This window comes from Procambarus clarkii, chromosome 6 (genome assembly GCF_040958095.1).
Source record: "Procambarus clarkii isolate CNS0578487 chromosome 6, FALCON_Pclarkii_2.0, whole genome shotgun sequence".
In the NCBI taxonomy this organism is placed as follows: domain Eukaryota; kingdom Metazoa; phylum Arthropoda; class Malacostraca; order Decapoda; family Cambaridae; genus Procambarus; species Procambarus clarkii.
In genome coordinates this window covers 29,594,242-29,622,188 of record NC_091155.1, presented here as the reverse complement: position 1 = coordinate 29,622,188, position 27,947 = coordinate 29,594,242, and the positions used below count along the sequence as shown (strand labels likewise).

The 27,947-nt window shown below is 41.6% G+C and overlaps 1 protein-coding gene across 1 annotated transcript in view; it reads right to left on the bottom strand.

Moving 5' to 3' along the window:
• Positions 1-27,947, bottom strand: part of LOC123753825 (uncharacterized) — a 70,277-nt gene that overhangs the window by 13,732 nt on the left and 28,598 nt on the right. The window contains exons 6-17 of the mRNA XM_045735779.2: positions 27,758-27,915; positions 24,376-24,553; positions 21,448-22,675; positions 18,450-18,593; positions 14,561-18,132; positions 14,316-14,399; positions 13,687-13,751; positions 10,730-11,017; positions 10,077-10,268; positions 4,862-4,976; positions 2,449-2,522; positions 559-621 (exon numbers count right to left, since the gene is read on the bottom strand). Coding sequence (XP_045591735.2) covers positions 559-621; positions 2,449-2,522; positions 4,862-4,976; positions 10,077-10,268; positions 10,730-11,017; positions 13,687-13,751; positions 14,316-14,399; positions 14,561-18,132; positions 18,450-18,593; positions 21,448-22,675; positions 24,376-24,553; positions 27,758-27,915 — 6,161 coding nt within the window. The remainder of the gene's footprint in view (positions 1-558; positions 622-2,448; positions 2,523-4,861; positions 4,977-10,076; positions 10,269-10,729; positions 11,018-13,686; positions 13,752-14,315; positions 14,400-14,560; positions 18,133-18,449; positions 18,594-21,447; positions 22,676-24,375; positions 24,554-27,757; positions 27,916-27,947) is intronic.

The window sequence follows — 27,947 nt, the reverse complement described above, 5'->3', positions numbered from 1 at the left end:
GCTGGGATCATGTACCCCTGCCTGTTGAACTAGGTGCTCAGGTAGGATTTCCTTCACCAAGTTGTCAGACCCCACTGAAGAGGACAGGAACGCTGGTACATCAATTTGTGTTGCTGTGCGCACACTAAGGCCCCCCAAGTCTGACAGGAAGGGAGGCCTGTTTCCACTGTGAGTCGCTGAGGGAAAGATTGAGGGCTTTTTCTAGTGTTGATTTCAGCAAGCTGTCATACTCTACTCACTCTAGGGGCCATTCTGCACGCCGGAAACAAAATGAATGAAACGCTATTTATTTTTGTTAACGTTAATAGCTAGAGAAATGCTTCATCAATCAGGCAACACTGTCTCACAAAAATGAAGATAAGCAGATGCTTGTCATTGTACTTTTCATCATTTGTAAAAACAAACAAGCACTGAATGTAATGAAATGCCAATTTCTGGGTTTGATAAGTAACTTTAATATCAAGAAAGACTTTGTAAGAACTCACTACCTCTTGTTAAAAACAAAGGCCTTAAAACACTCATTGATAAAAATATATAAATAATTTATTTAAGACTTACTCCAGATGATATACTAATTATCTCTTTCTCGAGCTCTAAAGGTTTCCACTGCTTCTCAAATGCCTGTGGAAGGAAAAATCTTTGTAAAAGATTTCATAATAAATGAATAATGTATCAGCAAAATTAGTTTTACCTTCATCCTCAATGCTTGACTGATATACTGATATACAATGTATGCATTAAATAAATTTAAATGAGGTATCACAAGGTCTTGAATGAGTCTTTAAATACTGATTAATGTTTTGATGAAACACAATGAAACTTTCCACAATGCTGAATTAAAGACTAAACAGAGTCAAAAATGTGTGCTAAGGCCCAGAGTCATATTCATGAATTAACAATTATATCAAGGTTTCAGAAGAAACAATAAAAATCATTTAGTTTTCTGGGGGAAGCCAACCAGTGGCTTCCTGGCGTTGCCTTGCTGAGAGTGCTACATACTAAAGAGTAACATCAGTCACAAAAATTCTGTTTGGCCTACTGGGAACTAGAGCCAGAACCTGGCCCCCTCACAGAAGCATAGGGAGCAGGTAACAATCCTCCACCTCATCAGAAGTAGTCTCTTGAAAGTCGGTGCAGTTTTACAGATAACTGGAGGGTTCACAGAAAATGGAGCACTCAAAACTTTCAAAGAACTCTGAGAACAATTCACACACAGCAAGGAATTCAATGAAACTAACTTGTTAGGAGCCATGTCAGTAAGATAGCTTCAGGGAGCCACAACGGACTCCCCAGAAATTGCGTGCTGTATCTCAATGAGATACAGCACCCTATGTTGGCATCCCAGTCTTAACTGGTGCACACTTGGAATACAATAACCAAGACCTATCACATGCAGTGGATGGGATGTGGATACAAACCACAGCATAAAGTGAACACTAAAGTATGGGCGTCCAAGTGCAGAAAAAAGTAGAAAGAAACAACCAGTCAACATTACTTATTCGGTCACTACTCTACAGGGTGGGAATGAGCTGCCAGCTAATTCACTCCTGTTGTGGCATGAGATAACCTTTTTCCACTGTCACAAGAATCTCCCTAGGCAAGGAGATTGAGCCTATCCCTTCATTGCCTGTTCAACAACAACAACATGTTCTCAAGAGCCATGTCTAGCCTAGCCAGTACCACTCTACCTACCTCTGTACCCGTGACCCCGATGCACCTGGCATTCTGGAAGTCACCCCACTGGCTGGTTAACAAGGAGATTGCTCGTTTCTACCTGCCTGCTCACAATTATCGCTTCACCAACACCACCTACACGGCCAAACTCCTGTATATATAGGAGCCAGCCTGCCACAGCGAGTCAGAATACTCCTAGTGCTCATAACAGTTGAACCTGCTCTCACATTACCCTGTGTGGTGGTAGATTTATACGATTTTGTACTCGGTATTTTCAGCACATTTATTTCTTGTTCTCTACCATAGCGTTAATTTGTCTGTTTGATTGTTTTTTATATTTTGCACACTAAGTCAAGTCTTAGAGGAACTATTTTTATTCAGTTTGTTAAAAGTGAATTTTTTCATATTGAAGTATTTAAATTTTTCCATTTCCTGTACTTTATCCTGCATTTACCACACAGTGAAGAAGTCCACATAGCAGTTTTATTTTAATTTGTTTTTACTTTTTTTTTTTTGCTTATATATTCATGGCATTCCATCTGCCCTAAGCCACTGCTCTTCATTTTACTGTAACACCACTGTCTTTGTGACATGACTATTTGCAAAGTTACTTGCCACAGTGGGCTGAAGGTCAACTAGAGCCTGATAGATAAGCAGTGTCCAAGAGCAAATTTTGAGTCTGGCAAAGGAAGCAGCTGAGGTAAACTAGACTGGAAACAAGTTATTCTAGCCAAGAATATAGTACAGGCACAGGTATCTTTAAACAGTACTCACTTGCTTTGCTGTGGGATTTTGCATGTGGTTGTGAACCCACTGTCTCCATCTCAGCCTCACTTCTTCAGGTGTGTCTGAAAAGAATAAAAAAGTAACAAATTATGCACACAAAATAAAAACTAGAAAACAACTGCAAGCCATTTATTTTTTCAATTCCCAACAATCAGGTTCAAGTGAATCATTAAAATTGAAGAATTCTTTATTTTATTGACGAATTAGGATAAAAGACAATACACTGTTTGAATGTTTCATGTAACTAGTACTGCAGTAAGAGTATAACTAAACAAAAAATCTGCACTAAATGTAATGAAACAGCCATTTCTGTGTGAGCCCTAGTGGATTCCCTGAAGCTACTATATCTGATATAGTGTAAACTACTAGCTGCCATCAGTCATGGAGTTCTATTTTTGACTACAGGAGACCACAGGCGAGAACCTCGTCCCCTCAGAGTTGCAGGGGGCGATGGCTATACTGTAAGATTAAATTCAAATTCATTTAAATCTGCCATCACCTGGAAAGGCACGCAGAATATGGTGCAGTGAAATAAAGCAGACTTCTGCCTGGTCAGAAGCAAGACCGTAGCCTCCAAAACCACAAAAAGAATTCCCCAAACAATGTAAACAAACGGTAGAAATTTTATGAAACTAGCTCTAGCTCATTCACCCCACCTCCACATCCCACCCGTTTGGGGGGGAGAGGGATCCAGCCCAGGTCAGCCAGCTGCTCCACCTCCAGTTCTATGATGATGTTAACACCCCCAACACCCTGGGGTAGTGCAGGTGTCAGGGAGCCACTGGGTCTCACCCAGAAATGGACTTTTGTTACATTTAACACATTTTCTGGGTGGAGACCCTTGTGGCTACCTGAAACTATCTACCCACAGAGAAGGAAAAAAACAGCGTTGAATGTAATGAAATGCCATTTTCTGGGTGAGACCCAGAAGCTCCCCGGAGCTTATCCAGGCTGATATGCGGTCAGACTTTGGCATCAGTCATGTGTATGGAGTTCTATGGGCCTACCGGAGACCACGAGCCAGAACCTGGCCTCCTAAGAGAGACATGGGGAGCAATGGTCTATAGAAACCCCCGTGTGGTTGGAAGCATTCTATGTCTGCCATTGACTGGGTCAGGCACCTAGAGAAGTAAGCATCCCAAAACAAACTCCTATTCTGGTGAAAATTGCTACCACAAGCCGAACAGGTGGATAGAACTTCCCTAAAAGAAACGAGCAAACGATCATGACGTCACACGTCGCCGCACCGCTGTCTGCGCAGCTCCCCCCTCCCCGGGAGGGGGAAGGGGGAGCCCCAGACCTACCACGCCGGCTATCCACCATCAGTTCTGAGGCTGGATGTCAAAAACGCGAAAAACTGTCGACTGGAGGGAGGGAGGGATGCCGGGGAGCCTCCGAGTCTAACTCGCCTTCTGATAGAGACTGAGGTGCGGAAAAATGCCCAGATTCGGACATTGAGCAAGCAGCACCTGAAATTAAGACTGAGCCAGTCACCAAGGAACCAGAAGAATCACTCTCCAATGGTAAGACTCCAACCTGGCCAGGACTCGGCACAACAGCCAGACCATGGGAAAGAGGTACAGAAATCTCTACCTCGACCAGTCCAGCCAAAGGCATCCACAGCGAGGGCCTAGCAACCGGGAAAGAAAGCAAAGTACAAAGTCGCCAATTCTACAGTGATGCAAAGATGTCCACATCCAGGCGCTTGTACATATCATAAAGCCAAAGAAAGGAGGCAGTATCAACAGTCCATTCCCTGGAAACAGGACAGAACCGTGACAAACAGTCTGCAAAAGTCCTGAACACTCCCAGAATGTCAACAGCAATGAGCCAATCCCTGAGCTACTTGAAGCACCCAGTTTCAAAGAGACAGGGACTGAAAAGAACCTACCCAGTTGAGAAAATGAACTATGGGGGAAAAGCTTCTTGAATGGAGCTGGAGCACAGAGCTCTGGGGAAATCTGAATCCTCCACAGCGCATGCCACATGGCCATAAACTCCTGAACTGTACTGGCCAGCTTGGTGAGCACTGGTCACAAAGCTCCAACTCAGAGTTGAGGCATTTGTGAAGACATCGAGCAGAGAGCAGAGGAAGGCTCCAGGGAACCGAAATCCGTAAAGCCTAAGAGGAAGCTGGCGATGCAGCAGCCAGCTAAGGCTGCACCCCTCTGATAGGGCCAGGTTCTAGCTCATGGTACTCAGTAGGCCAAATAGAACTCTGGGACAAATGGCACCTTGTAGCCTGGCACTATATCAGATATAGTAGGCTCAGAGCCCCAAGGGGCTCCCCAGAAAAATCTCTTGTATGGGAAATGAACTTCAGCAAATCTGTAGAAAAAATTCTTTGGAAATGATAAATAATTAACAATACAAGAGAGATAGAACCAAAATGTAGTCTTACCAGATATAACAGTTGCCAACTTCTTTATTAATGAGCTTCTGTCTTTTCTTATCCTCTCCTCCTCAGCCCAGAGTTTAATTTCTTCTGTTCTGAGATTTTCACAAACTTTTGATGCCTGAAAAAATTTGTTTATAGGTATTAGATACACATTAATTTTTATTTGAATTAAGCATAAATCATACTGAATAAATATCATGTTATAACTATTGAAAACTCAAAACTTGTCCATGGAACACAAACTAAAGGCTTCCTTTCCACAACAACACTATTCATGACCATTGCTTTCAGGTAAAAATATTCAGTGTTGAATGTAATGAAATGGCAATTTCTTGGTCAGCTCCGAAGTCTCCCTGAATCTACTAGTGTACACTGATATGAGGTCCAAACTACTAGGTGCCATCAGTCACGGGGTGCCTATTAGTTCTACCAAAACCTGGCCCCCCTCAGAGGTGCAGGGAGCAGTGGCACTATGAAAGCTTTTATGAAATTTATTCATGTCTGTCAGCACCAAGGGAAGGTACCCAGAAAGTCAGTGAAACAAAATAGACCACTTCTTGGTTAAAAACCATACCACAGCCTCAAAAAAGCTTAAAGAACTCCCCCCTAACAAAGTAAACAATAACAAATTTATGAAACTAGTGCCATCTTGTTTGCCACACCTCACCCCACCCCCCCCACCTGGGGTAGGAGGGAGGCAGACCAGGTCAGCTGGCTGCTCCACCACCAGTTCTTATGATAATGGAAACCACCCCGACACCCTGGGCAAGGGAGGGTGTCGGAGAGCCACAAGGCCTCACCCAGGAATTGGCATTTCATTTAATTTCAATGCTGGTTTTCTGGAGGAAGCCCCTTGAGGCTCTCTGAAGCTATCTACCCATGGAGAAGGAAGAAAGGGCACTCACCAGGGAGAAGGAAACACCACAGGTATCAAGACGAAGAAAGGACAACAGCTGTAAAAAATGACCCAAGGCCACATAAGGCTGCTGAGGACCAGCAACGTTCACAAGATACCTGGCCGCCAAGACCCTGTTCGACTGCCAAAACCCCAGCACCCAAATATCAGTCTACAACCTATCCTCCTGTTTTGGTAGTACTTAAGAGTAACAATGAGGGCCATAGTATATAGTATATACCACACGTACAATGAAATTAGAAAGTAGAAATCGGAGTTACTGAGTTGGACAGATCGGAAAGCAATTTTTTTTTACTTGTGATGCTTTAACAAATTAAACTAACCTATCCTAACCTCCCTAGGCTTAATACACAATATCTGAGGCCTAACATAGTACACGTGTGTGCTATACTAGACCTAGGAATATTTGTGTTTTAGCTTCATTTATTTTTAAAGAATTTTTTACAAGTCAGTATACTACTATCTAAGTACAAATTATGGGTATTGACGATCGTCATAATAGGTACTATCTAAACAGGAGGATGGGTTGCAGCTCAAGATATATTATTAAAAAAAAACAGCGTTGAATGTAATGAAATGCCATTTTCTAGGTTAGACCCGGAGCCTCCCCGTAGCTATCCAGGCTGATATGGATATATTAGACTTTGGTATCAGTCAGTGTGAATGGAGTTCTTAGGCCTACCGGGGACCATGAGTCAGAACCTGGCCTCCCTCAGAGAGGCACGAGGAGCAATGGCCTATAGAATTGCACATGTGATTTGGAGCATTCTATGTCTGCCATCAACCAGGTCAGGCACTCAGAAAGATAAGCATCCCAAAACAAATCCATATTCTGATTGAAACTACTACTGAAAGTCAAACAAGTGGACAGAACTCATTCAATGCTGGTTTTCTGGGGGGAGCCCCTTCGACTCCCCGGAGCTACTTACCAAATGACGAAAACAAGAGACTTACCCGGGAGGTGGTCGGCACTCGCCCCTCAATGCGAAGTCGAGACATCTGGCTGCAACCGCCAACCCAAAGTGACACAGGCCCGACAAGGCCCAGGAACATTGACCAGGTAGGGCGCATACAGGACACTGTTCAACGGCCAAAAACCCTGCACCCGAAAGTCAGCCCAGGACATGTTACCATAGGCGGCAGCAAGAGCAGCAAACTTACGAACGTCGTGGGCATGGGGATAGACTGTAGGCTGGCGAGACCAAATAACCCTGCAGACGACCTGGGAGACCCAAACCCTGGAACAAGGAAGAAGGGAAACCAGATCAACCCAAAGTGCGTCCTCAGACACAGAAGCCGTGGTGCGCAAATAACAACGAAGTGCCGCAACCGGACACAACACATGATGCACCCTCGGCCTGACCAACCAAGCATCAACAACCCAAGGACCCCTCCGAAAAGCAGCAGTCTCAATCTTCGCCAGAAAAGAAGGAGACGGCAGCAAACGAATAAACCTATCACCATGACCAAAAGAGCAGAAACCCCTGTGCCGGAGAAGATCACGAAGCTCTGCAACCCGACCCCCAGAGGCCAATGCCAACAGGAAAAAGAGCTTTAGAAAAACAATCCTGAATCGAAGGGGCCACAACAAACCGAGAAGAAGAGAGGTAGGAGAGCACCATGTCCAAAGACGGCTCAGGCGGCGCAAGAGCAGGCCGGAGGTGAAACAACGCACGAGACAGCTAGCGATACAGCGCAGAAGTGACATCTATACCGAAAGCAGGCTGCAGTGACTTTACCAGCGCTGCATGATATGAGGCGACAGTATTGGGCATAAGATGACGGTCCTGGAACAACCACGAAAGAAAGGACACCACCACCCAAACCGCAAGCAAAGTACAATGACGAAGAGTCAAAAGGAAACAGAAGGACCGCCAGGAAACTTCATACTGCCCGCTGAGACGAAACCCGCAGGTGGGACACCCTCAAGGAAGCCACCTGATCACCATAGAAGTGGTGAGGTAGGCCAAAACCCAAACCCCTAGCAGATGCAAACTGGTCGCCACGACCTAAGTAAGATGCGTGAATACACGAGTTGCCAGATTCAAGCCAAAAAGAAAGCAATGAAAGCCGTAAGCTCCACCATGACACCTAACCAGTCCCTGAACCCTGGATTAATGGGAACGTGCCAATATGTGTCCCTGAGGTCCTGGGACACCATCCAGGCATGCGGCTCGAACATTAGCCGGACCTGAGACAGAGTGGTCATCCGAAAGGAGGGGCAAGGAATCCAGGGGGTTCAAACATGACAAGTCCAGAATGAACCTCAGATCCGCACAGTCCCGTTTCAGCATTGGAAACCCACCTGTGGGATGGGGTCGTTTTGACCACGTCCAAGTGCACCCACTCCGAGATGACCCAACGGAGCACAGGGAAAGAAGCCTGCCTCGCCAGCCTCGAACCCCCTGAAGAAGGAGCCGACAAACACCACCACAGGCTTGAGGATACGACACTAAATGCTAACGAATTGTGGGACCAGGTGTACGCAAACAGAGCGAGGCTCCCCCCAATTGCCCCGTCAACAACCAGCGAAAGGGCTGATGCCCCTTACGAGAACCCGGCTGATGAGCAGAGTGATCGTTGCACTGACCAGACGATGCCGGCTTCAAAGGAAGTGCTAGCTCAGAAACTGGCACCAATGGCCCACTCCGACCTGTGGAACCCAGAGCCCTGGCACGACCCTTCCGAGAAGGCCGAGAACAGCCACCCTGGAGAACCAACAAATTCAACATAGGACAACAACTAGATGAAGCTGAATGCAGAAACTGCATGACAGTAGTCTCCGCATATCAGCAACGGACAAAAAAGCAACGAAAACCTAAGAGCCAGGGCCCAATAGGATTCCAAAGAGAGAGCAAGCACAGTCTGCTGGCACATGAGGCAAGAAGCAAAGAACAGACACAGCCTCCTTGAGAATTGGCACAAACAACTTCAACAGTGCAGCATCACACTAGACACGCCCTAGCTGCCGAGGCCAGCGCCGCAGACGAAGGCCCGGCACCCAACGCCCCCCACATCCTCCTCAAGCCAGTCCTAGGACCTCTCGAGAAGGGAAAAGAAGTGCAAGACCGAAACCAAATGTCCCTGGACGAGCAAGTCTTCAGCTACCAAAAATGCCGAAAGGGTGGGAACCTACATGGGCAGCTGCACAAGGCCAACATCCCAAACTCGCTCAAGGCGAGTTCCAAACTCGCTCAAGGCGAGTTCCAAACTCGCTCAAGGCGAGTTCCAAACTCGCTCAAGGCGAGTTCCAAACTCGCTCAAGGCGAGTTCCAAACTCGCTCAAGGCGAGTTCCAAACTCGCACAAGGCGAGATGGAACTTGAAAGACGCATCCATAGGTCCACCGAGCCCCAACAGGATTTTCCAGGGCAGACTGCTACGGGAAGCCTGGGCAAAGTGTCGCTAAACGGTTAAAGCCAATTAACAAGGGAAAGATCAAAACACTGACACCCCTGCAACATGTGCAATCTCGGGGCCTGGTGGAGGGCCACCAAAATATTTTAAGTGGTCCTATAGCCACACCAGGCAGACCCCCACCAGGCAAACGACGAGACGACGACGTCTCTCTTCCTCTCTCTCTTCTCTATCTCATTCTCTCTCTCTCTTCGCCAGTGTTGGGAGGAATTACCCAGGAGCAAACGAGAAATTTGGAAAAGATCAAATCAAAGATACAAAAACACACCCACACATTCACCATAGTTTCCAAACCACACAACATTATATAAGCTTAGCACTATCACACTATTAGGTTACAAGTACAGTAATTCTTTTCAGCTGCTGTTTAAAATTGTATCAAATTTTCACCTTTACTCAGAAATTTATTCTAACTTAACTTGTTGCCCAGCACTTTTTGTGCCGCTCTCATTGAACCCACACTTCCTCCACCCCTCACACCTGCTCATTTTTGTGTGCAATTCACATTCAATCCCAAAATCCTCACACTTGTTCATGCTTGAACTTTCCCCTCCTCCTCCTCCCTCAACTTCACTTGAATCCACATAGTAGACCATTATCTTCATCCATTCATTTAATACAACTTAACCATCTCAATGGGCCTACTCTTATCTCAATCTTATAAATTACAGTTTTGCAAGCTACATCATTCCATTCTATTTTCACAATTTTATTCTCCACATCATACATGGATCTCAATTTCTTAATTTCTTCTGTTCAAAAATCTTTAATATTCCTACTCGTGCAGAATCAGCTCCTAACATCCATACACAGCCATGCGTGTCACTTTTTGTGAATCTAATTATATGCCAGCTGTAATGTTTGAAACATTTTGTTGATAACTTACTGCATTTAAGATGGCAATTTTGGGTTGGGAAACTGTTTCACCCACTAAAGGACTGCATGGTAAAGATGCAATGCAGTGTTGGAGATTAATAAATAGATGGCGTATCACTCGTCTTCGCATTCTTTCTAGCTCATTGTGAACCAAAGCGCAGCGTTGTTCATTGTTACCCTCCACATCAACATACTTCACTTCCTAAAACAGCAAATATTTCTGTAAAACACTAGTAAACATATAACAAATTTTATTTTATTTCAGCACTAAAGAACTGTAGTTTAAATAAAGAAAAATATAATACAATATTTCAAAGTTTCTACAAGAAAACCAGGAGCCATGAAGAGGATTTAAACCAATGATCTAGGCACTCCCAAGCAAATGCCTTACACCACTACATTACGACATAGTCAACAGCAATGCAACCTAGGATTCAACTGAATCCTCTAGGGTTCCTGAGGCTTACACACTGAAGCCTAAAGGAACCCTAATAGAATCAGTCGACTATGTTGTTGTGTAGTGGTCTAAAGGGTTTGCTTGGGAGTGCCTAGATCATTGTGAATCCTCCACATGGCACCTACTGGTTTTCGTATTGGTGCATTATGTTAATGTGATTTCTTTGTGCAATGTTTCTACTCTACAGTACTGCTAAGTGGTCTTACCCGTTTTTTTAATCGAACAACTTTTTTTCCTAATTTTGACTTTCCTTGTAATAAATTAGGCTGCATCTTCATTGGTGTCTTAATGGAGGAAGGTCCGGGCTTAGGTTCGTCATCTTGTACAATACTTATTTCTTCAGAGGAAGACTGCCGTAAATGCGCAAGGTGTGATGGTAGCCGGGAAGATGGATCACAAGATGATGCTTCAACATTTTTTGTTTGCTCAACTTCATAAGTCAACGTTTCAGGTAACTCGTCTTCAAGGGTGCTTGAAGACATAGCAACCCTTGTCTGAGTAATTTCAAAAGTGGGTTAATACAGTATTAGACATAAAGAATAGTGCAGTGAAATGCTCACTTCTGGGCATGACTCTGCAGCAGTCAAAATATTGCACAAATAATTAAAGCAAATGAGTAAAACAACTGGAAAAAATAATACAATAGCAGACAGTACGGTTATTGTTCAGGAAGATCCTGTGTAACAAATCTACTTAGTTTCTATGATAATAGCCCCAGAGGTTTTACAGAAAAGAGATGGTTGGGTTGATTGCATTTATATGGGGGGGGGGGGGGAGTGTTGAATGTAATGAAACGCCATTTTCTGGGTGAGACCCGGAGGCTTCCCAGAGCTTACTAGGCTGATATGCTAATGTCAGACTTTGGCATCAGTCATGTATATGGAATTCTATGGGCCTACTGGGGACCACGAGCCAGAACCTGGTCCCCTCAGAAGCAGCAAGGGGAGCAATGGTCTATAGAAACCTCTGTGTGGTTGGAAGCATTCTATGTCTACCATCAACCGGGTCAGGCACCCAGAAAGGTATGCATTCCAAAACAAACAACTATTCTGGTGAAAATATTGCTACCAAAAGCCAAACAAGTGGATAGAACTCCCCTAAAAGAAACAAGCAAACGATCATGACGTCACACGTCGTCGCGCCGCTGTCTACCCAGCTCCTCCCTCCCCGGGACGGGGATGGGGGATCCCCAAACCCCTCACGCTGGCAATCCACCCTTCAGTTCTGAAGCTTGATGTCAAAACACGTGAAAAATCACAAGTCCAGCGTGCTGTCCGCTCGGCCGACCGGCTCCCCACTTTTATTTCTGAAAATAAATATTCACTTGGGAAGGAAGAGAAAAGGGAAGAAATAACAATATCCAATGAACATATCACCATGCTTAATTTTCTATTTTTGATCTTAAGCCACTTGGATATTTCTACAGCAAACTCCCTATGAACTGCAAAGAATATAAGTAAAGACAGCTGGAGAGTGGGGGACCATGAAGTCAAAGATGAAATGCAACAAAGTCTCCAGACTTAGAGAGTAATCACACTAACGTGACTGCATCAATGAGAAAATCCATAGGAGCAGTGATGAGGATTCAAACTTATGCAGTGGGTGTTCCCACGCGCACACTTTTAGCGAATACGCCATGACATGGTATAAGGATTGCAACCTGGAGTTCTTCTGAACACACAAGGATTTCCTGAGGCTTCTTTCCTCCAGACTCCAAAGTCTGACGGTAGAGGATTGACCCAGAGGAAAGTAATACTGCGAGGCCATAAGAGGACTGAGAAATATCTCGCTGCAAAGGTTTGGTTCGATCTCCAAAATTCATTGATACTGATGTCTAAATAAGCCATGGCTAAGAAGTAGGTAGTTAGTAGCCTATTTCCTCAGAACATAGGTAAGCCTTGAAACACTCGCCAACCCAAGGAGGAAACCCAGTTGCAAAAAGTATGAACTCTGCATGTGCTAGCCAATATCTGTACCCACAGACAAAGAATGCCAGTGTAGCCCATGGTTTCATTAAAGAAAACAAGTAGAATAGAAACCCACACAATACCCTGCAGTGAAACCTCAAAGAAATAATGGGAGTCCAGTACCAGGATACAGGTATTGAACAAAGGTTCCTGATGTTGGTTGATAAGGCCAAGAACCCAGATATATCTTTTCTGAAATTGTTTGTCATTACTTTTGTGGTTTGATTTCAGAGTTCTACCACTACTTTTGTTGCACCTACCACCTTTGTTCAAGACCTGTTGATGGGCTCCCTTCATCAATTTTGGGATTCATTTGAAGGTATTGTGTGATTTTAGAACCATGAAATACAACTGCAGTAGATAACTATAGCCAGAAACAACAATTTCTGGGCAAGCCCCAGTTCCTCCCTTAAGCTCTACACTGAGATGGTACCATCTACTATGTCGAAGCAGCACTGGAGTCCCATAGGCCTACTGGGGACCATACTTCCAATCATAAGCACGTGGGTAGACCACAGGTGAGCTAGACTTAACACTGCGAACAGCCTGAGAAACACAAACCTTAGAACAGGAAACCAATGAAATGGGATCAACCCACAAATCATCCACCAAAGCAAAATTAGTGGCATGAAGATAGAGGCAGACAGCCACCAACAGACAGCACATGATGCAACGATAACAAAAGGACTCTTCCGGGACGCCAACCAATTCATTCTTCGCCAGAAAAGGAGTCAGTTACAAACAAAGTGCCCAACAGGGCCAAAAAAGCAGAAACTGAGCCTCTAGAAAAGAGCATGAAGCTCCCAGACCCAACAACCAAATGCAAGAGGGCCCCAAAAACAAAGTCTCAGAAATTATATCATAAGTGCCAGTGCTCTCTGTGCCTCTCTGAGGGGAGAGAGTTCTGGCTCAGGGTACCTGATAGACCAAACAGAACCCCATGACTGATGGCACTTATTCTGATATAGTTGGCACTATACCAGCTATTGTAGCTTCAGGGAGCCACAAGGGGCTTCCCAAGGAAAGATTCCCAACAAATAAATTTTGGGGGGGATATTTAGAAAATTTCTCAATTAATTTTCCTCTGTTTTATCTGAACTTTTGGATAAATCAGTTTCAATTAACTGGGACCCCACTACATCATGCCCATGTTACCGTTTCCCCTATAGCCCACCAATATTAAAGCGCAGCCTTACCATAGAGTTCAGCAATCGTTTCTTGGAACGTGGGCAGGGTCGCTCAAAACTTGAAAAGGCAGTGTCTGAAATACATCATATAATTTCAGAAGCTTGAATACACAAATTTTTAGGTCAATTGATGAACAAGTTTACTTAGCTTCAATCTCATGTTCCTAACTTATCCCTTAAAAAGTTTGGAAAACTATTAGTTCTGAAGGACCTGAGGACTATAATGTGGGTACTTGGTTACCAAACAGGCAGAGGGCAGTTACAGATTGGAGAGCTGAGATGGCTTTGAATTCACATGGAATGTACCTACTGCTGATCATTCCTAAATGGTGAGCTCATCTCCATTAGCCCCATAGCAACTTTTATTACCTTACAGAGTTGTCACTAGTACAAATGCCAACAATGTCAACCACCTGCCAGTAACAATCCTTGTTCCGAGGGCACATAGAATATTACATCACAGAGGTAACACAATGTGAATAGCTCAGAAAATGAATATTTCAGACCTAAATAAAACTTGAAGACTGTATGAGATAGCAAGACATTATTACCTAGACTGTATGAGATAGCAAGACATTCTAACCTAAGTTACAATGGCAAATGAAAATTAATGAATAAAATTTTTAAAATGAACTTACCTAACTTCCTTTTTATCTTCCTTTTTAAAAGATATCTGGCTACCTCTCCAGGGGTCTTGGCTTGACCAGTGCTTGCTACTTTTCCTGTCAAACAAACATGACATGCAATGTTATTCTAAAGTACTGTAATATATCTGATATGCACACATTATAAATTTGTTAAGGCAAATTCAAATTTGTACTTTCAAAATAATTTGTACGAAAGTGTACATTTCACAAAAAGGATAGAACTAAATGTTGCATACCTTGCATAGACTGATCTGTGACCTGATTCCTCAGCAATAAAGACATTGAAACATCTGTATCACAGTCACCCATAATGTCAACATCCTCAATTTCGCTGTCGATGTCTTGTCCCTTAGCTGCTTCACTACCTTCTGCAAGGCAATTCGAAGTTGCCTGAACCTCAAGTTCTTTGATACCTATAATATTTGTAGGACTATCCGACAGGCTCTTTTCAGGAGTGTCATTATATTTCAAAGAGTAAGATTTATTAGCATTCATTTCTTCATTGTTAAGTGCAGAGTTAACATGCATGGATGTTACTTTTCCTTCGCCGCTGATCTCATGGGATTGGCCACCTTCAGTTTTTTCACTTTGGGGAATAAAATCATCTTTAGAGCATTGAGTACCAGTGGATGTTTGTGAAGAATTTTGATCTAAGCTTGACCTCATTGTTGAAGTTGATGATTCAAGTGCAGAGATTTTTGGTGGGCATTGTTTAAGGTGTGGGCTCACTGGTATAGGAGGACGACTGCATGCAGATTTTGGCACTGATGAACACTCAAGTTGCACAACGTCTGCCGAAGACTTCACATTACTCTCTCTAACTGGTTGGAATTCTTGGGGTAAAGTATGCTCCGATGAAACAGTAGCTTCTTGCACAAGGGTGCAAGACTGCTCAGGATTTAGTGACTGAGGTCTATTGGATGCAATTTCAAATGCTGTAGGATCTTTCACCTTCAATTGTGAAGCACTATGGCCCATACATAAAAAATCTCCAGCAGCAGTGCAGCTACATGTATTGCAGTCTTGCACTTTAGACTTTATTGGCAGAGTACATTTTTCTTCTGCATTCCCAGTATCAGTTTTCCTTGTCTCATTACAAGAATTATCTACAACGTTGCTTAATTCTCTCATTTTCTGTATTGGCACCTTTTCACCAATACCTATCATTTCTCCACCATGTCCTCTCTTCTTGGATGCTAGTTTTACTAAAAAGTCTCCACTTACATCATAGGTGTATGATGAAAGTTCTCCAGTATTTTCCCTAATAAAGTATTTAATAGCATTAACTTGAAAAAGAACAGCATCAGGTGTAGAAGATGAACTCATGACAGCTGATACAACAGAACCCAAAATAAGAATTGGCAGTTGAGGGTCTCCTTCTTTTTTAGCATAACCTCCTCTTGCTAAACCATACAGCATAGAAGTCGACGTGCCATTTTTTACACTCAACGTAACTGGAGAATGTGTTTTAAGTGACATTCGATAAATATTCATTAACACATTTTTCCTAATGGTACCAAGCAGCCATTCCAGCTTAACACTTTTGAAGTTGAGAGAAAGATCCACTGCACTCCAATGGTAACCACCTTTTTTTATTTGTACTTGTTTACTCCCAACTTCCTCTATTTCATCAATAGTTTTTTGTTCAGTAGCTACAACAGAGCTTGCATTTGGCACTGACACTTTTGAATGATCTTTACTATGCTTACCCACAGATAATGCTTCTTCCTTGTTTGGCACCTCTTTTGAATCTAAAGTTTTATCGGGACTAATAACAGAGCAATCATCTTTAGTTTTAAGCAGCTCTTTGTGTGTACTTTGAAGTAAAGCATTCAGCTGAAGTGAATTCAGAGATGTTTTGACAATAACCATATCCTCCGAGGAATTTGAAGGGTTACCTTCAGTTTGTTTGTGTAAAATATTACTTGATAGCCTGTGTGTACCAGAATCTTTCTGAAGTGGCGTGTTTCCAGGCATCGTACTTGAAACAGTTATTACAGAAGACACAACATTAGTTTCTGCTTTACCACTGCTGGAAACTGAAGGTGCTGGCACTATCGATAGTGATTGTGATGTGCATGTGGTTCCAGAGTTTAATTCTGGTCGTTGGAATGTCGATTCAGATGCAGTTCTAACACGAGTGATGGTAAGACTGTTTGTTACTGGTCCTATCACAACAACATCATCAGAGTTATCTGGATCACTACTCTCTTTACTTAGTTCTGGACCTGCAATATTATCTTCATCTTTTTCTACTGAAGTAACTTCATCAACTTGAAACGACTTAAGTGGTAAGGTTCCAGCACTTTTAATGGGTACAAGAAGAGTACCTGTACAAGTAGACTGAAAAGATGGTGTATCATTGAGAATTGTTGGTCTTGGAAGCAAAATCTTTGATCTCTGATCAATATTTGATGGTGGTCTTGCAATTAAGTTACCTAAAACATTAGAAGGGAGGACTAACATCTTCTTTGAGTCATTTTCACTAGACCCACTTGAACTTGGCACATTAGCTGTAAGGGCTTCTCCAGTGTCTGTAGTTGCTGGAAGAAGAATCATTTTACTGTTGTCCTGAGCTGATGGCATTAGGACCATTTTCATCTTGCTGTTGTCTATTCCACCGCTACTACTAGGGATAGTGGGTAGCAACATCATCCGTGGTGATGGCCCGCCACTAACTGTTGGTACAAATACCATTTTTGACAAGCACCCAGAACTTACTGGGATGTACAACATTTTTGAGCTTGGTGTTGTTGAAGCCGTTACATTTTGATTTACAGCAATACCATCCCCAATTTTTGTCTGCATAGCTGCACGCACAGCTGTACCTAATGGCACGACTGGTGACAAAACTCTTCTGCTTGGAACTAGACCATCATTTACCTTTGGTGCATTGCTGCACGAGTCATCTTTAAATGGAGTATTACTTTCTGTGGCAGATAACGAATAAGTAGAGGAACCCGAATTCCCTTTCTTTGGAATTAGAGGTAGCTTTCCTGAAGAACCAGAATCCAATACAGTTGACTGAGAGCTTTGAGGAGAAAGTACTGGAGATGCTAAAGAATGGCAGAATGACAACAGATTTTCACTGGGAGAATCTCCAAATACTCGCCCACTACTCTGATTTAGCTTAAATGTTCTCATGCCTGGAGACGAGGTTGCTTGTGCAGGTAATGTACTTGTAGTCTTTGTTGAAGTTTTTAGTGCTGTTGGTACAAAATAAAGCTGTTGATCACTCTGCTGCTGAAGATTAATTCTTATTCCACTTACTGGCAAAGTACCCTGAGACTTCACAATTTCCTGTCCTTGAGATATATCAGTATTTAATTCTTCTACTGAGCCTGTAGAAATTGGAACCAAGTCAGGAATAGATTTTGTTGTAGAGGGTTGTTTAAATGACACTGAGCTTTCACATAATGGCAATTTGTCTACTGAATCACAAATTCTTTCTGGAGATCCAATCAGCTCAGCCATGTTAGAGTCTGAAGCACTATGGACACTTGCTATAAGAGGCAAGCTGCCTTCCCATGCCCCACTATCTCTCTCTGAAGATGATTCAGAACCTGCATCAGGTCCATCTGCCTCTGAAGGCAGAATGACAACATCAGGTTTGTCTGTCCTCTGCAGCTCCTTCTGCTTCTCTTCTTCTTCTAAATCAATAACTTGGGGAATAAATGATGAAGGTTTTTGTGTCATGCTCGATTTTGCCTTTTGCTCGGGGTGATTAGAAGTCTTCATTGGTCCTTTCTTTTGAACGACTCCAACAATTTCCCACTTGCTGTTCAAATCACAGCGGATCATGACAAACCTAAAAAGTAAGCTACATGTTAGGCAATCTACTCTTTTTCTCTGATCCTACTCTCTAACAAGATGCCTAATTTACTAATACACAAGTACATCAAATATGGCAAGAGGTTGCTATATATGTAACAGATGTGACAACACATATTGAATATATTACAGCACACAAGTTAAAATTACATGAAGATAATTTAGAAATACTTCAGGCTATGAAGTGTAGTATCATGAGTACTGGATGCTATAATGAATACAAGATGCTATATGGAGTTTTGCACGTTTATAGTCATTTTAGTTAAGCATGTGTGCTACACAAATCATACATGCCTTGGTCTTGTTCCAGTGTATGGTGGAGGGAAAAATATTTCTCGCATATTAGGCCCAACATCAAGGGTGCTGTTGCTTATCATATTATGAATTCGTTGCATTACTCTCAGAGATTCTATGGAGTCAACTGTACCAATGATACACCTAAAAAGAAAAAATAATTTAAGCTTATACAGTAGTAGCTTCAATAAAGCACCTATCTATGTATACAGTCAAAACACATTATGCATGCACTGTATTATGATACAACATTACATCATGACAGTATTATTGCATAAACAATTATTAGAGGTCCTAAATGAAGATGAAGACCTAAGATCTGACCATGACTTTCTGATAGCATTAGAATTGTTGAAAGTGTAGTGAATATTTATTGTCATGCCATAACAATACAATTTAACCCTTAAACCGCACATATTACCACGCATATTGGGGGGCCCAGAAACGAAAAATATTCAAATTATGTAAAAATAACTTAAAAATGTTAAACAAATCTCCAACTTATTGGCTTCAGTGTCGTGAAACTTTCATCAAAATATTTTCAGAAATTGATTTTAGATGAATTTTTTTAAAATAAGAATGTTTTGTTGATATGAAGAACAGTTCCTAATAACTGGAATTGAAGGATAATGTAGTAATAAAGAGATGCAAGCACCTGTCCGATACTCAAAGAAGAAGAATATTAGTATTAAGTGTCCACAAAGTGGATATGCAGTTGGTGCCTTTATATCATTGACGAGTAATACATAATAACACAAATAATAATGAGTAACTATGTTATTACGCTCTATTTAATTATTGAAAATTCACGAAACTAGCATTAAATCGTTTGCCCCACCTCCCCCACTTATTTGGGGGAAGGAGGGAGGTGGCCCACGTTTAACTGGCTGCTCCACCACTGCTGCTGGCTGTTCTACTACGAGGCAAACACCCCTGACGACTTGGAGGGAGGATGTAAGGGAGCCACCAGGGCTCACCCCATTGAGACAGATCAATTGGAGCTAGATCACAGGACCTGGCATGAGCCAGAATCCCACATGACTCAGGGTCGGAGGTGTCACCAACTCAGCAGGCAGCATGGTAGATGGAATGAACATTGCCATGTGGTACAGGCAACATGCAACCCCTCAAACTCGCATGAAGCACTAGCAAGTTCGAGGGGTATATCCATAGGACCACAGAACCTGCAGGGAAAGTGACCCAACAGAACACCCATGCACTGGGACACTATACCAGTTCTAATTGTATGAGGAAATACATATAAGCCAAAGCAGCCACTCACATGCGGCTGCAAAGGCCGACCTCAGCAAGCTGTAAGTGTAGCTCACGAACCACCAGTGCACCCCACCAGCCAAAATCACTCCCTTCCCAAGGAAAGACAGGAAGCCAAAGACAATTGACTCACCTAGTGCAATAGCCACCATAAGTGAGAAGACCTTTTAAAGGGGCAGTCCCCAAACACGTCATGGAAGATAACCCTGGCAGCACAAGGGCAGCACTAAAGAGCTCATAGGGAAGATAACCCTGAGCACAAGCAGCTCTAAGCACTCTTAACTCCTGGTTCACACTTCACTAAAGTGTATAGAAACAGCCACAAAGGCAAAACCCACCACTTAGCTGAAAACAGACACATACGAACAAAGGTAACTGCAGAAGGTCTATTGGCCCATATGAAGCAGCTCCTATTTATAACTACTCAATCCCACTCATATACATGTCCAACCCATGTTTGAAACAATCGAGGGACCCCACCCCCACCACGTTACGTGGTAATTACGACACTGGAGCCAGATCAATAGAAAGGAGACCTGACACACACTACTATCAGAAGAGAACTGAAAGTGAAGCAGCCGGCTGACCGCAGGCCACCTCCCTCCCCAAACAAGTGGGAAGCTAGGTGGCTACTGCTATAATTTGTCTATCGTTTGGAGAGTTCTTTAGGTGATTCTTGAGTCTGCAATCTCATTTGAAGCCAGCAGGGGTTTCTTTTGTTTTGCTGATTTTCTGGGTACCTTTCCCAGTACGTAGCAGACATGAACAAATTAATTAATAACAATTTTATCAAAGTGTCATCACTCTCAGCACCTCTGTGAGGTGGGCCACATTCTGGCTTTTGTCCCTGGTAGACCTATAAAACTCCACAACTGAAGAACAATCCTATGGCACATAATCAGCGATAATAGTTTCATGCAACCACTAGGGGTTTTCCCCCAGAAAACCCAGTGTTGAATGTAATAAAATGTCTCTGGATGAGTCCAGTGGCTTCATGTAGCTATCTCACTGAGATTGCTTCATACTACAAAGTTACATCAATCATGGAAGTTCTGTTTAGTCTACTGGGAATCAAAACCAGAACCTGGCCCTATCACAGAGGCAGATGGAGTGAATGACATTCCAACATTTCACCAGGAAAGCATCCAAAAAGTCAGCAAAACTTTACAGACTGGGTTATCTTATCTTGAAATTATCTTGAGATGATTTCGGGGCTTTAGTGTCCCCGTGGCCCGGTCCTCGACCAGGCCTCCAAGCCCAGGAAGCAGCCTGTGACAGCTGACTAACACCCAGGTACCTATTTACTGCTAGGTAACAGGGGCATAGGGTGAAAGAAACTTTGCCCATTGTTTCTCGCCGGCGCCTGGGACCGAACCCAGGACCACAGGATCACAAGTCCAGTGTGCTGTCCGCTCGGCCGACCGGCTCCCCTGGATTCACAAAAACTGAAGCCTCAGAACTGCCAAACAATTCTCCAAATGATTCAAATGATACAAATGGATAAAACATATTTAAGCCTATGGGAAGGCATATTCTATAAGTAGAGAAAATTATGCTTTGAATATAAAGCCTCTATTAACATTATAGGAAGAAATAACATAGCAACATGAGCAATACAGGTAAAATAAGCCTTGTAAAAGTATTGCACTTGAAATAAAAATGTAAACTGATGTAAATCTAAAGTGAACTTTCATGCTGCATGATAGTATTAACTATATTTGCTTACCTCCCAGCTTTGTTGATTCCAACAACACCAATAATGTTCATGTTAATGAGTTTCCGGAAGCGTGCTTCAGCAACCAGAAGTGCATTTCCTGGGAAGTTATTTGTCAGATCAAGCTCAAGTTCTCCTCTCTTTTCTTCTGCAACCATCATCTCCAGAAGCGATAATGGTTTTCTAGCTACTCTTTTCCCTTCAGATTCTTCACATGCCTTATCATTATTTACAGATTTTACAGGTGTCGCAGATGCATTATTCTCATCTGGAGACACACACACTACAGATGAAGAGACCTGATTTGCACTCTCCTCCTGGATACTTGACTGCTTCCACTTCTTTGGTGATGGGCTTACCGAACACTCATCATGTGACCTACTCCTTTTACTTACAACAATTTTTGTAACATCTTTTGGAGAATCAGGCAATGTCTTTTGTACTTTTTTCTTTAACATTTTTGGGGATTTGGAAGGTGAATGCGAGATGCCCAACTCATCCAAATTACTAGAGGTCAAGTCCACAAGGGGAACTGTTTTATTACTAATTTCAAGCGTCTCAGCTTTCAATTCAACATTATCTGAAGTAATTCCCAAAGCATTTTGTAAGTTTACAAGAGAGTCATTCATGAAGGATTCAAAATTTCCTGCAGCTGGAGCTATGGAAGAATGTACATTTTCTTTTGGATGCCTAAGGGATTTAACAACAGTTTCCACCATTTGTTCTGGGGTAATTTCTCTGGCAGCAAGACCACTAAGTGTCATATACTTTGTTTCCTCGCTGATGTCTTTTTTTGAATAACCACAAGTTCGTGCACAGTGATTTTTCATAGAGTGGAACCAATTTTTTAGTTTCCATCTGTAGTTGCGTTTGGCTTCAGTATTATTAACAACAACATTTACAATACTACAACCAACAACTGATGGGCAATCAAGATGCTCTAATTTAGAGCCTCGAGAGGGTGATGCTAAAGCACTTTTTTCTTTATCTAATAAAGCTTCCTCAAATGTATCAACTGCACTCCATGAATTGGAAATATGACCATCATCAAAAACCATCTCACTTTTTTCTATTACATCCGCTTTTCGAGTGTTGTAGCTGACATCCTTCAGACATCTACAATCATAACACGAGTGATCCATACACCAGACACTGATACCTTTGATATCATACCATGGAATATTCAACTTGAAAGGTCTGATGTATCTGGAAACTTCAGACAATGGAATACTTGGAAAATCTGTGGGAAAAAAAAACAAGAAATTATTTCACTCTCAACAGCAGGAAACATTGCATATTAAAATCATTAAAAATGTAAATATTACAAGATTCATACATACCAGATTGAGTACAAAAATTTATCTTAGTAAATATGACATTTCAATTAAATGAAAGTTAAAAATATTGCTATATTTACAAATAAACTAAAATTATTATTGAGCTTTTTCACAGAATACAGTAGCGATTAAGTATTATATCTCCTGAGAGCTCACACTCAATAGAAGTAGGTTCAACTCTATGACCCAGCAGCAATACCTAGTCAATACTCCCAAAAGTAGGCTATCCACTTATCAACAACTGTTAAAATTATCAAGTATAGGCAACCCTCACTTAATAACTCAAACTAAGTTTAGTCTAACTTTTAAATTTAATTAATGCAATTAATTATATAACAAAAATAAATATTTTATCTAACAAAAAAAATTACCGCAACATAATGTGGTGGCAATATTTGACTATAATACGCATGGTTCCCCACTTTGTTTACATCCATTCATACCCACGACTTGATCCCTCACACTCACCGCTATTGTTGTCTACAGCACAAACTTTCATCTGCTCTGAACTGTAACAACTGGTGTTTCTTACTGGTTATCCTTTCATACTGTTGACTGTCAGATAATGTCAGTGAAATTTCTTCCAAATAACACATCAATACAACCCATGGAAAAAGAGTACTGTATTATAACAACATTTAAAACATACTGCATGTTTTGAATGATGCAGACTGTAAATTAAACCATTAATCATATACAAACAATACGAGAAAGCCGGGGATTGTACGTCATGAATGTCATTAACAACATTCACGATGCTTGAGAGAATTGCAAGAAAACATTAAATGCATGTTGGGAAAACTATGCATCAAATATAAGAATGACTTCACTAGTTTCCATGAGTTATTTAATGATATTCATCATATCAAATTTGTCAGGAATGTTGGATATCAGGTATCTAATATTTCCCTTTTATTTTCTTATTTATTTAAATATTTACAAGTACACTGTGTTTTGTAGCAGTTTGTGTGTAAATAGTACAATTTCACAAAGCCACAAAATACAATTTGGAGGCAAGGTTAGAAGTACAGCGCAACGTTCCATAATTATGATGTGTCATCATGTAATGGCAGCTGATATGCAATCACTTGGAATTGGGGGGGGGGGGAGGGAGAATTTGGTGGAGAATCAAACATTATGAAGTGTGGTTGCAATCCAACCACCTCCGGGGTTGTTTATGTAGCTAGGTTCTGGTAGAAGGGAGAGTGAAGCAGTTGGCTTTAGCTGACCCAAAATTCTAGTCCAACCACAACATTCCTTAATTCATTTAAAATTTCAAACTAAAACACATTTATAATAATGTTATAAAATATGAAATCATAACGTGTTTTTCTCATGTTTAAAGTTATTCAGGAGTGGAAAATTTTATATTTGGAATGCATTTCAGCGTTTACCATGGCAATCAATAGGAAAATTATTCTCATTCAACAAATACTGTACTGTATCTGATTATTGCACAACTTCATATCTCATTCATGAAGTGAGGTTTGCCTATACATACTGTACAGTACATGCACATAACAGCAATAACAAAAACAAATTAGCTGCAGTTTTAACAGCTAAAATGCTCAAAATATAAGATTTTCACAAAAAGCTAATATACCTGGCAGTGGTGGAATCTCAGGTTCGCTGGGGCATGGGCTATCTGAGGCAATGTAATCACTCCCTGTCCACAGAGCAGAATCTCTGTACCTGCCGGGAATCCTACGTTCTCTTTTCTTTCTCTCTGCTCCCACCAAAATAACCTCAGATCCAGTTTGAATTACTGTCTTCCTGAAGTCCTGCAAGAAAACACAAAAATTATTGTAGGCCAACAAATAATACATTGTAATAATGCAAACCATGGGGGAAGGGAAGAGAAAGAGAAAAAGAGAAGCAAAAACAGTGAGTAGGTGGTGTCGCAGATGCTTTTTAATTACTTTATATTTCTGTTGTTTCAACCTTGTCTCATCAACTACTTATCAACAGGTTATCATGGTGACTTACACCTTTGTTTCAATCCATATTGCCACCCCATATGGTGCCAATTAGGCCCTATGTCATGACCCAGAGCCCAACACCTGTGAATATAATGTTTACATTGTTTTCACTACTCTATAAAGTTATAATGAAGTATACCAGGTAAACCAATTGTATTCAATCATAGTTTTTGTGAATTATGTGAATTATCAAGTTATTCAACATACATACTCTTGTAAATAAATAGAAACAAGTGATAAACCAACACTACTTAGCTGACCAGGGAAACAGCAGTAGGGCTCCAGATGAGGCCTCCAAGTCATGTAGCACAGTAGGTGGCAAACCAGGACTCCAGTCCACTGTGTTGCTATCTGGTGGCTACCTATTGTTTGTGTTCTTCATTTTTAACTACTTTCTTTGATGCATTAGCTTGTTTTGTTCTGCCTAAACTTTCTAGTTCATTTTCTCCTTTTTTGAGCACCATAGATCTCTCATTCTAAAGCTTCCCTCACCTTGTAGAATCAGATTTTAGTCTGGTTTCCCAGCAGGTCAGTGAGAGTCTAAAGAAACTGAGCATCATCCTTAGATTTACTTGGCCTAGTATGTATGGATCAGGAAGCAGCTGAGAAAGGCCCTTTCTAGGAAAATAATAATAAATCCCCAGTCTGTCAGAGAAGTTCAGCTCTAATCTGGACACACAGCACATGACTTTTAATTTCCTTGTACTAGCTTGATACCTGTTTGATGGGGTTCTGGAAGTTCTTCAACTCCCCAAGCCCAGCCTGAGGTCAGGATTGACTTGCGAGAGTTTGGTCCACTAGGCTGTTGTTTGGAGCAGTCCCGGAGGCCCACATACCCACCACAGCCCGGTTGGTCTGGCACGCTTTTTAGAAAACAGTCTAGATTTTTTTTGAAGATGTCCACGGTTGTTCCGGCAAAATTTCTTATAGTTGCTGGGAGGACGTTGAACAACCGCGGACCTCTGATGTTTATACAGTGTTCTCTGATTGTGCCTATGGCACCTCTGCTCTTCACTGGTTCTGTTCTGCGTTTTCTTCCATATTGTTCACTCCTGTATGTTATTATTTTACTGTGTAGATTTGAGACTTGGCCCTCCAGTATTTTCCATGCGTATATTATTTAGTATCTCTCTCATCTTCTTTCTAGTGAGTACGTTTGGAGAGCTTTGAGACGATCCCAATAATTTAGGTGCTTTATCGCGTCTATGCATGCAGTATATGTTTGTTCTCTGTATTCCCTCTATTTCAGCAATATCTCCTGTTCTGAAGGAAGAAGCGAGTACTGAGCAGTACTCAAGACGGGACAACACAAGTGGCTTGAAGAGTACAACCATTGTGATGGGATCCCTGGATTTGAAAGTTCTAGTAATCCATCCTATCATTTTTCTGGCTGCCGCAATATTTGCTTGGTTATGCTCCCTAAACATTAGGTCGTTGGACATCATTATTCCCAAATCCTTGACATGCTGTTTTCCTACTATGGGCAGATTCGATTGCGTTTTGTACCCTGAATTATATTTCAGATCCTCACGTTTGCCGTACCTGAGTATTCAAATCCTCACGTTTGCCATACCTGAGTACCTGGAATTTATCACTGTTAAACATTATGTTATTTTCTGCTGTCCAATCGAAAACTTTGTTGATATTTGCTTGTAGTTTTTCAATGTCTTCCGCAGAGGTAATTTTCATGCTGATTTTCGTGTCATCTGCAAAGGATGACACGAAGCTGTGACTTGTATTTTTGTCGGTATCTGATATGAGAATAAGGAAAAGCAGTGGGGCAAGGACTGTACCTTGAGGTACAGAGCTTTTAACTGCGCTTGGGCACGATTTTAATTGATTGACTGTTACTCTGTGTTCTGTTCGACAGGAAACTGAGTATCCAGCATCCTATTTTACCAGTTATTCCCACTGACCTCATTTTGTGTGCTATCACTCCAGGTTATTGGAGGCATTTGTCGAATGCCTTTGCAAAGTCTGTGTATGCTACATCTGCATTTTGCTTTTCTTCTAGAACTTCTGTGATTTTGTCATAGTGGTTAAGTAACTGTGACAGACAGGATCTTCCTGCTCTAAATCCATGTTGTCTTAGGTTGTGTAGTTCATTATTTTCCATAAAACTAGAAATTTGATTCCTAATCACTCTTTCAAAAACTTTTATTATGAGAGATTTTAGTGCAACTGGTCTATAATTTTTTGCCAAGACTTTATTACCCCCTTGTGCAGCGGAGCTATATCTGCTGAATTAAGTGCCGCTGGTATCTCCCCTGTATCCAGGCTCTTACTCTATATTATGCTGAGTGCTCACGCTACTGGTACTTTACATTTCTTTATGAATATTGAATTCCACGAGTTCAGCCCAAGAGCTGAGTGCATGGGCATATTGACAATTTCTCTTTCAAAGTTTTCCGAGTTTGTGTTAATATCAGTTATATTATCTGCAGCTTGAATGTCATTCATAAAGAAGTTGTCTGGATCATCAACTTTCATGTTGTTTATTGGTGTGCTAAACATAGGCTCTAGGGCTAGGGCACATAAACAAGTGCTTCAAAATATGTAAAAAAAATATTTGTACAGTATTTCAAGGCAAAAACAGGTATTTATTAATTTGATCTTGGTTTAGGATAATTTTTTAAGTACAGGATGATCTGATTCCAATAAAATCTTTTATGGCTATTACAATTCTTTGGTTCCCACATTTTAAAAATAAATAAATAAATAAATAAATAAATAAATGTATGTATGTATGTACTGGCTCTACTATTCACAGTGCTTAAGTTACTGAGACACAAAAAGGGCAAAGTCATATAAATGCTATAACAAAGAATGATTTTCCTAAAATTTTTATCCTGTGTCAAATTGAAGACACATTCAGAAAACAGTTTTTGGTCATACATCAACCTTTGTATAAATTGAAGGTAAAACTGGAGGAAATATTATTGACTGCCCCATATGTCTTGAATTTCCCATTCATACTACAGTACTATTCATACACAGCCAACAAACCTTTTCTCGTAAAGCAAGTCCTTCATTTTGTTCACGGTCCAGATTGTAAATTGAAACAGCATTCATGGTCCTCCCAGTACCTGATACAGAGTGCTTCCAACTCTCATCTCGGCAGCTGCATTCAAACATGCATTCAACACGACCACAGTGCTCCATACCTATAAAAGGTAATGCAAATGTTAAGTACAGT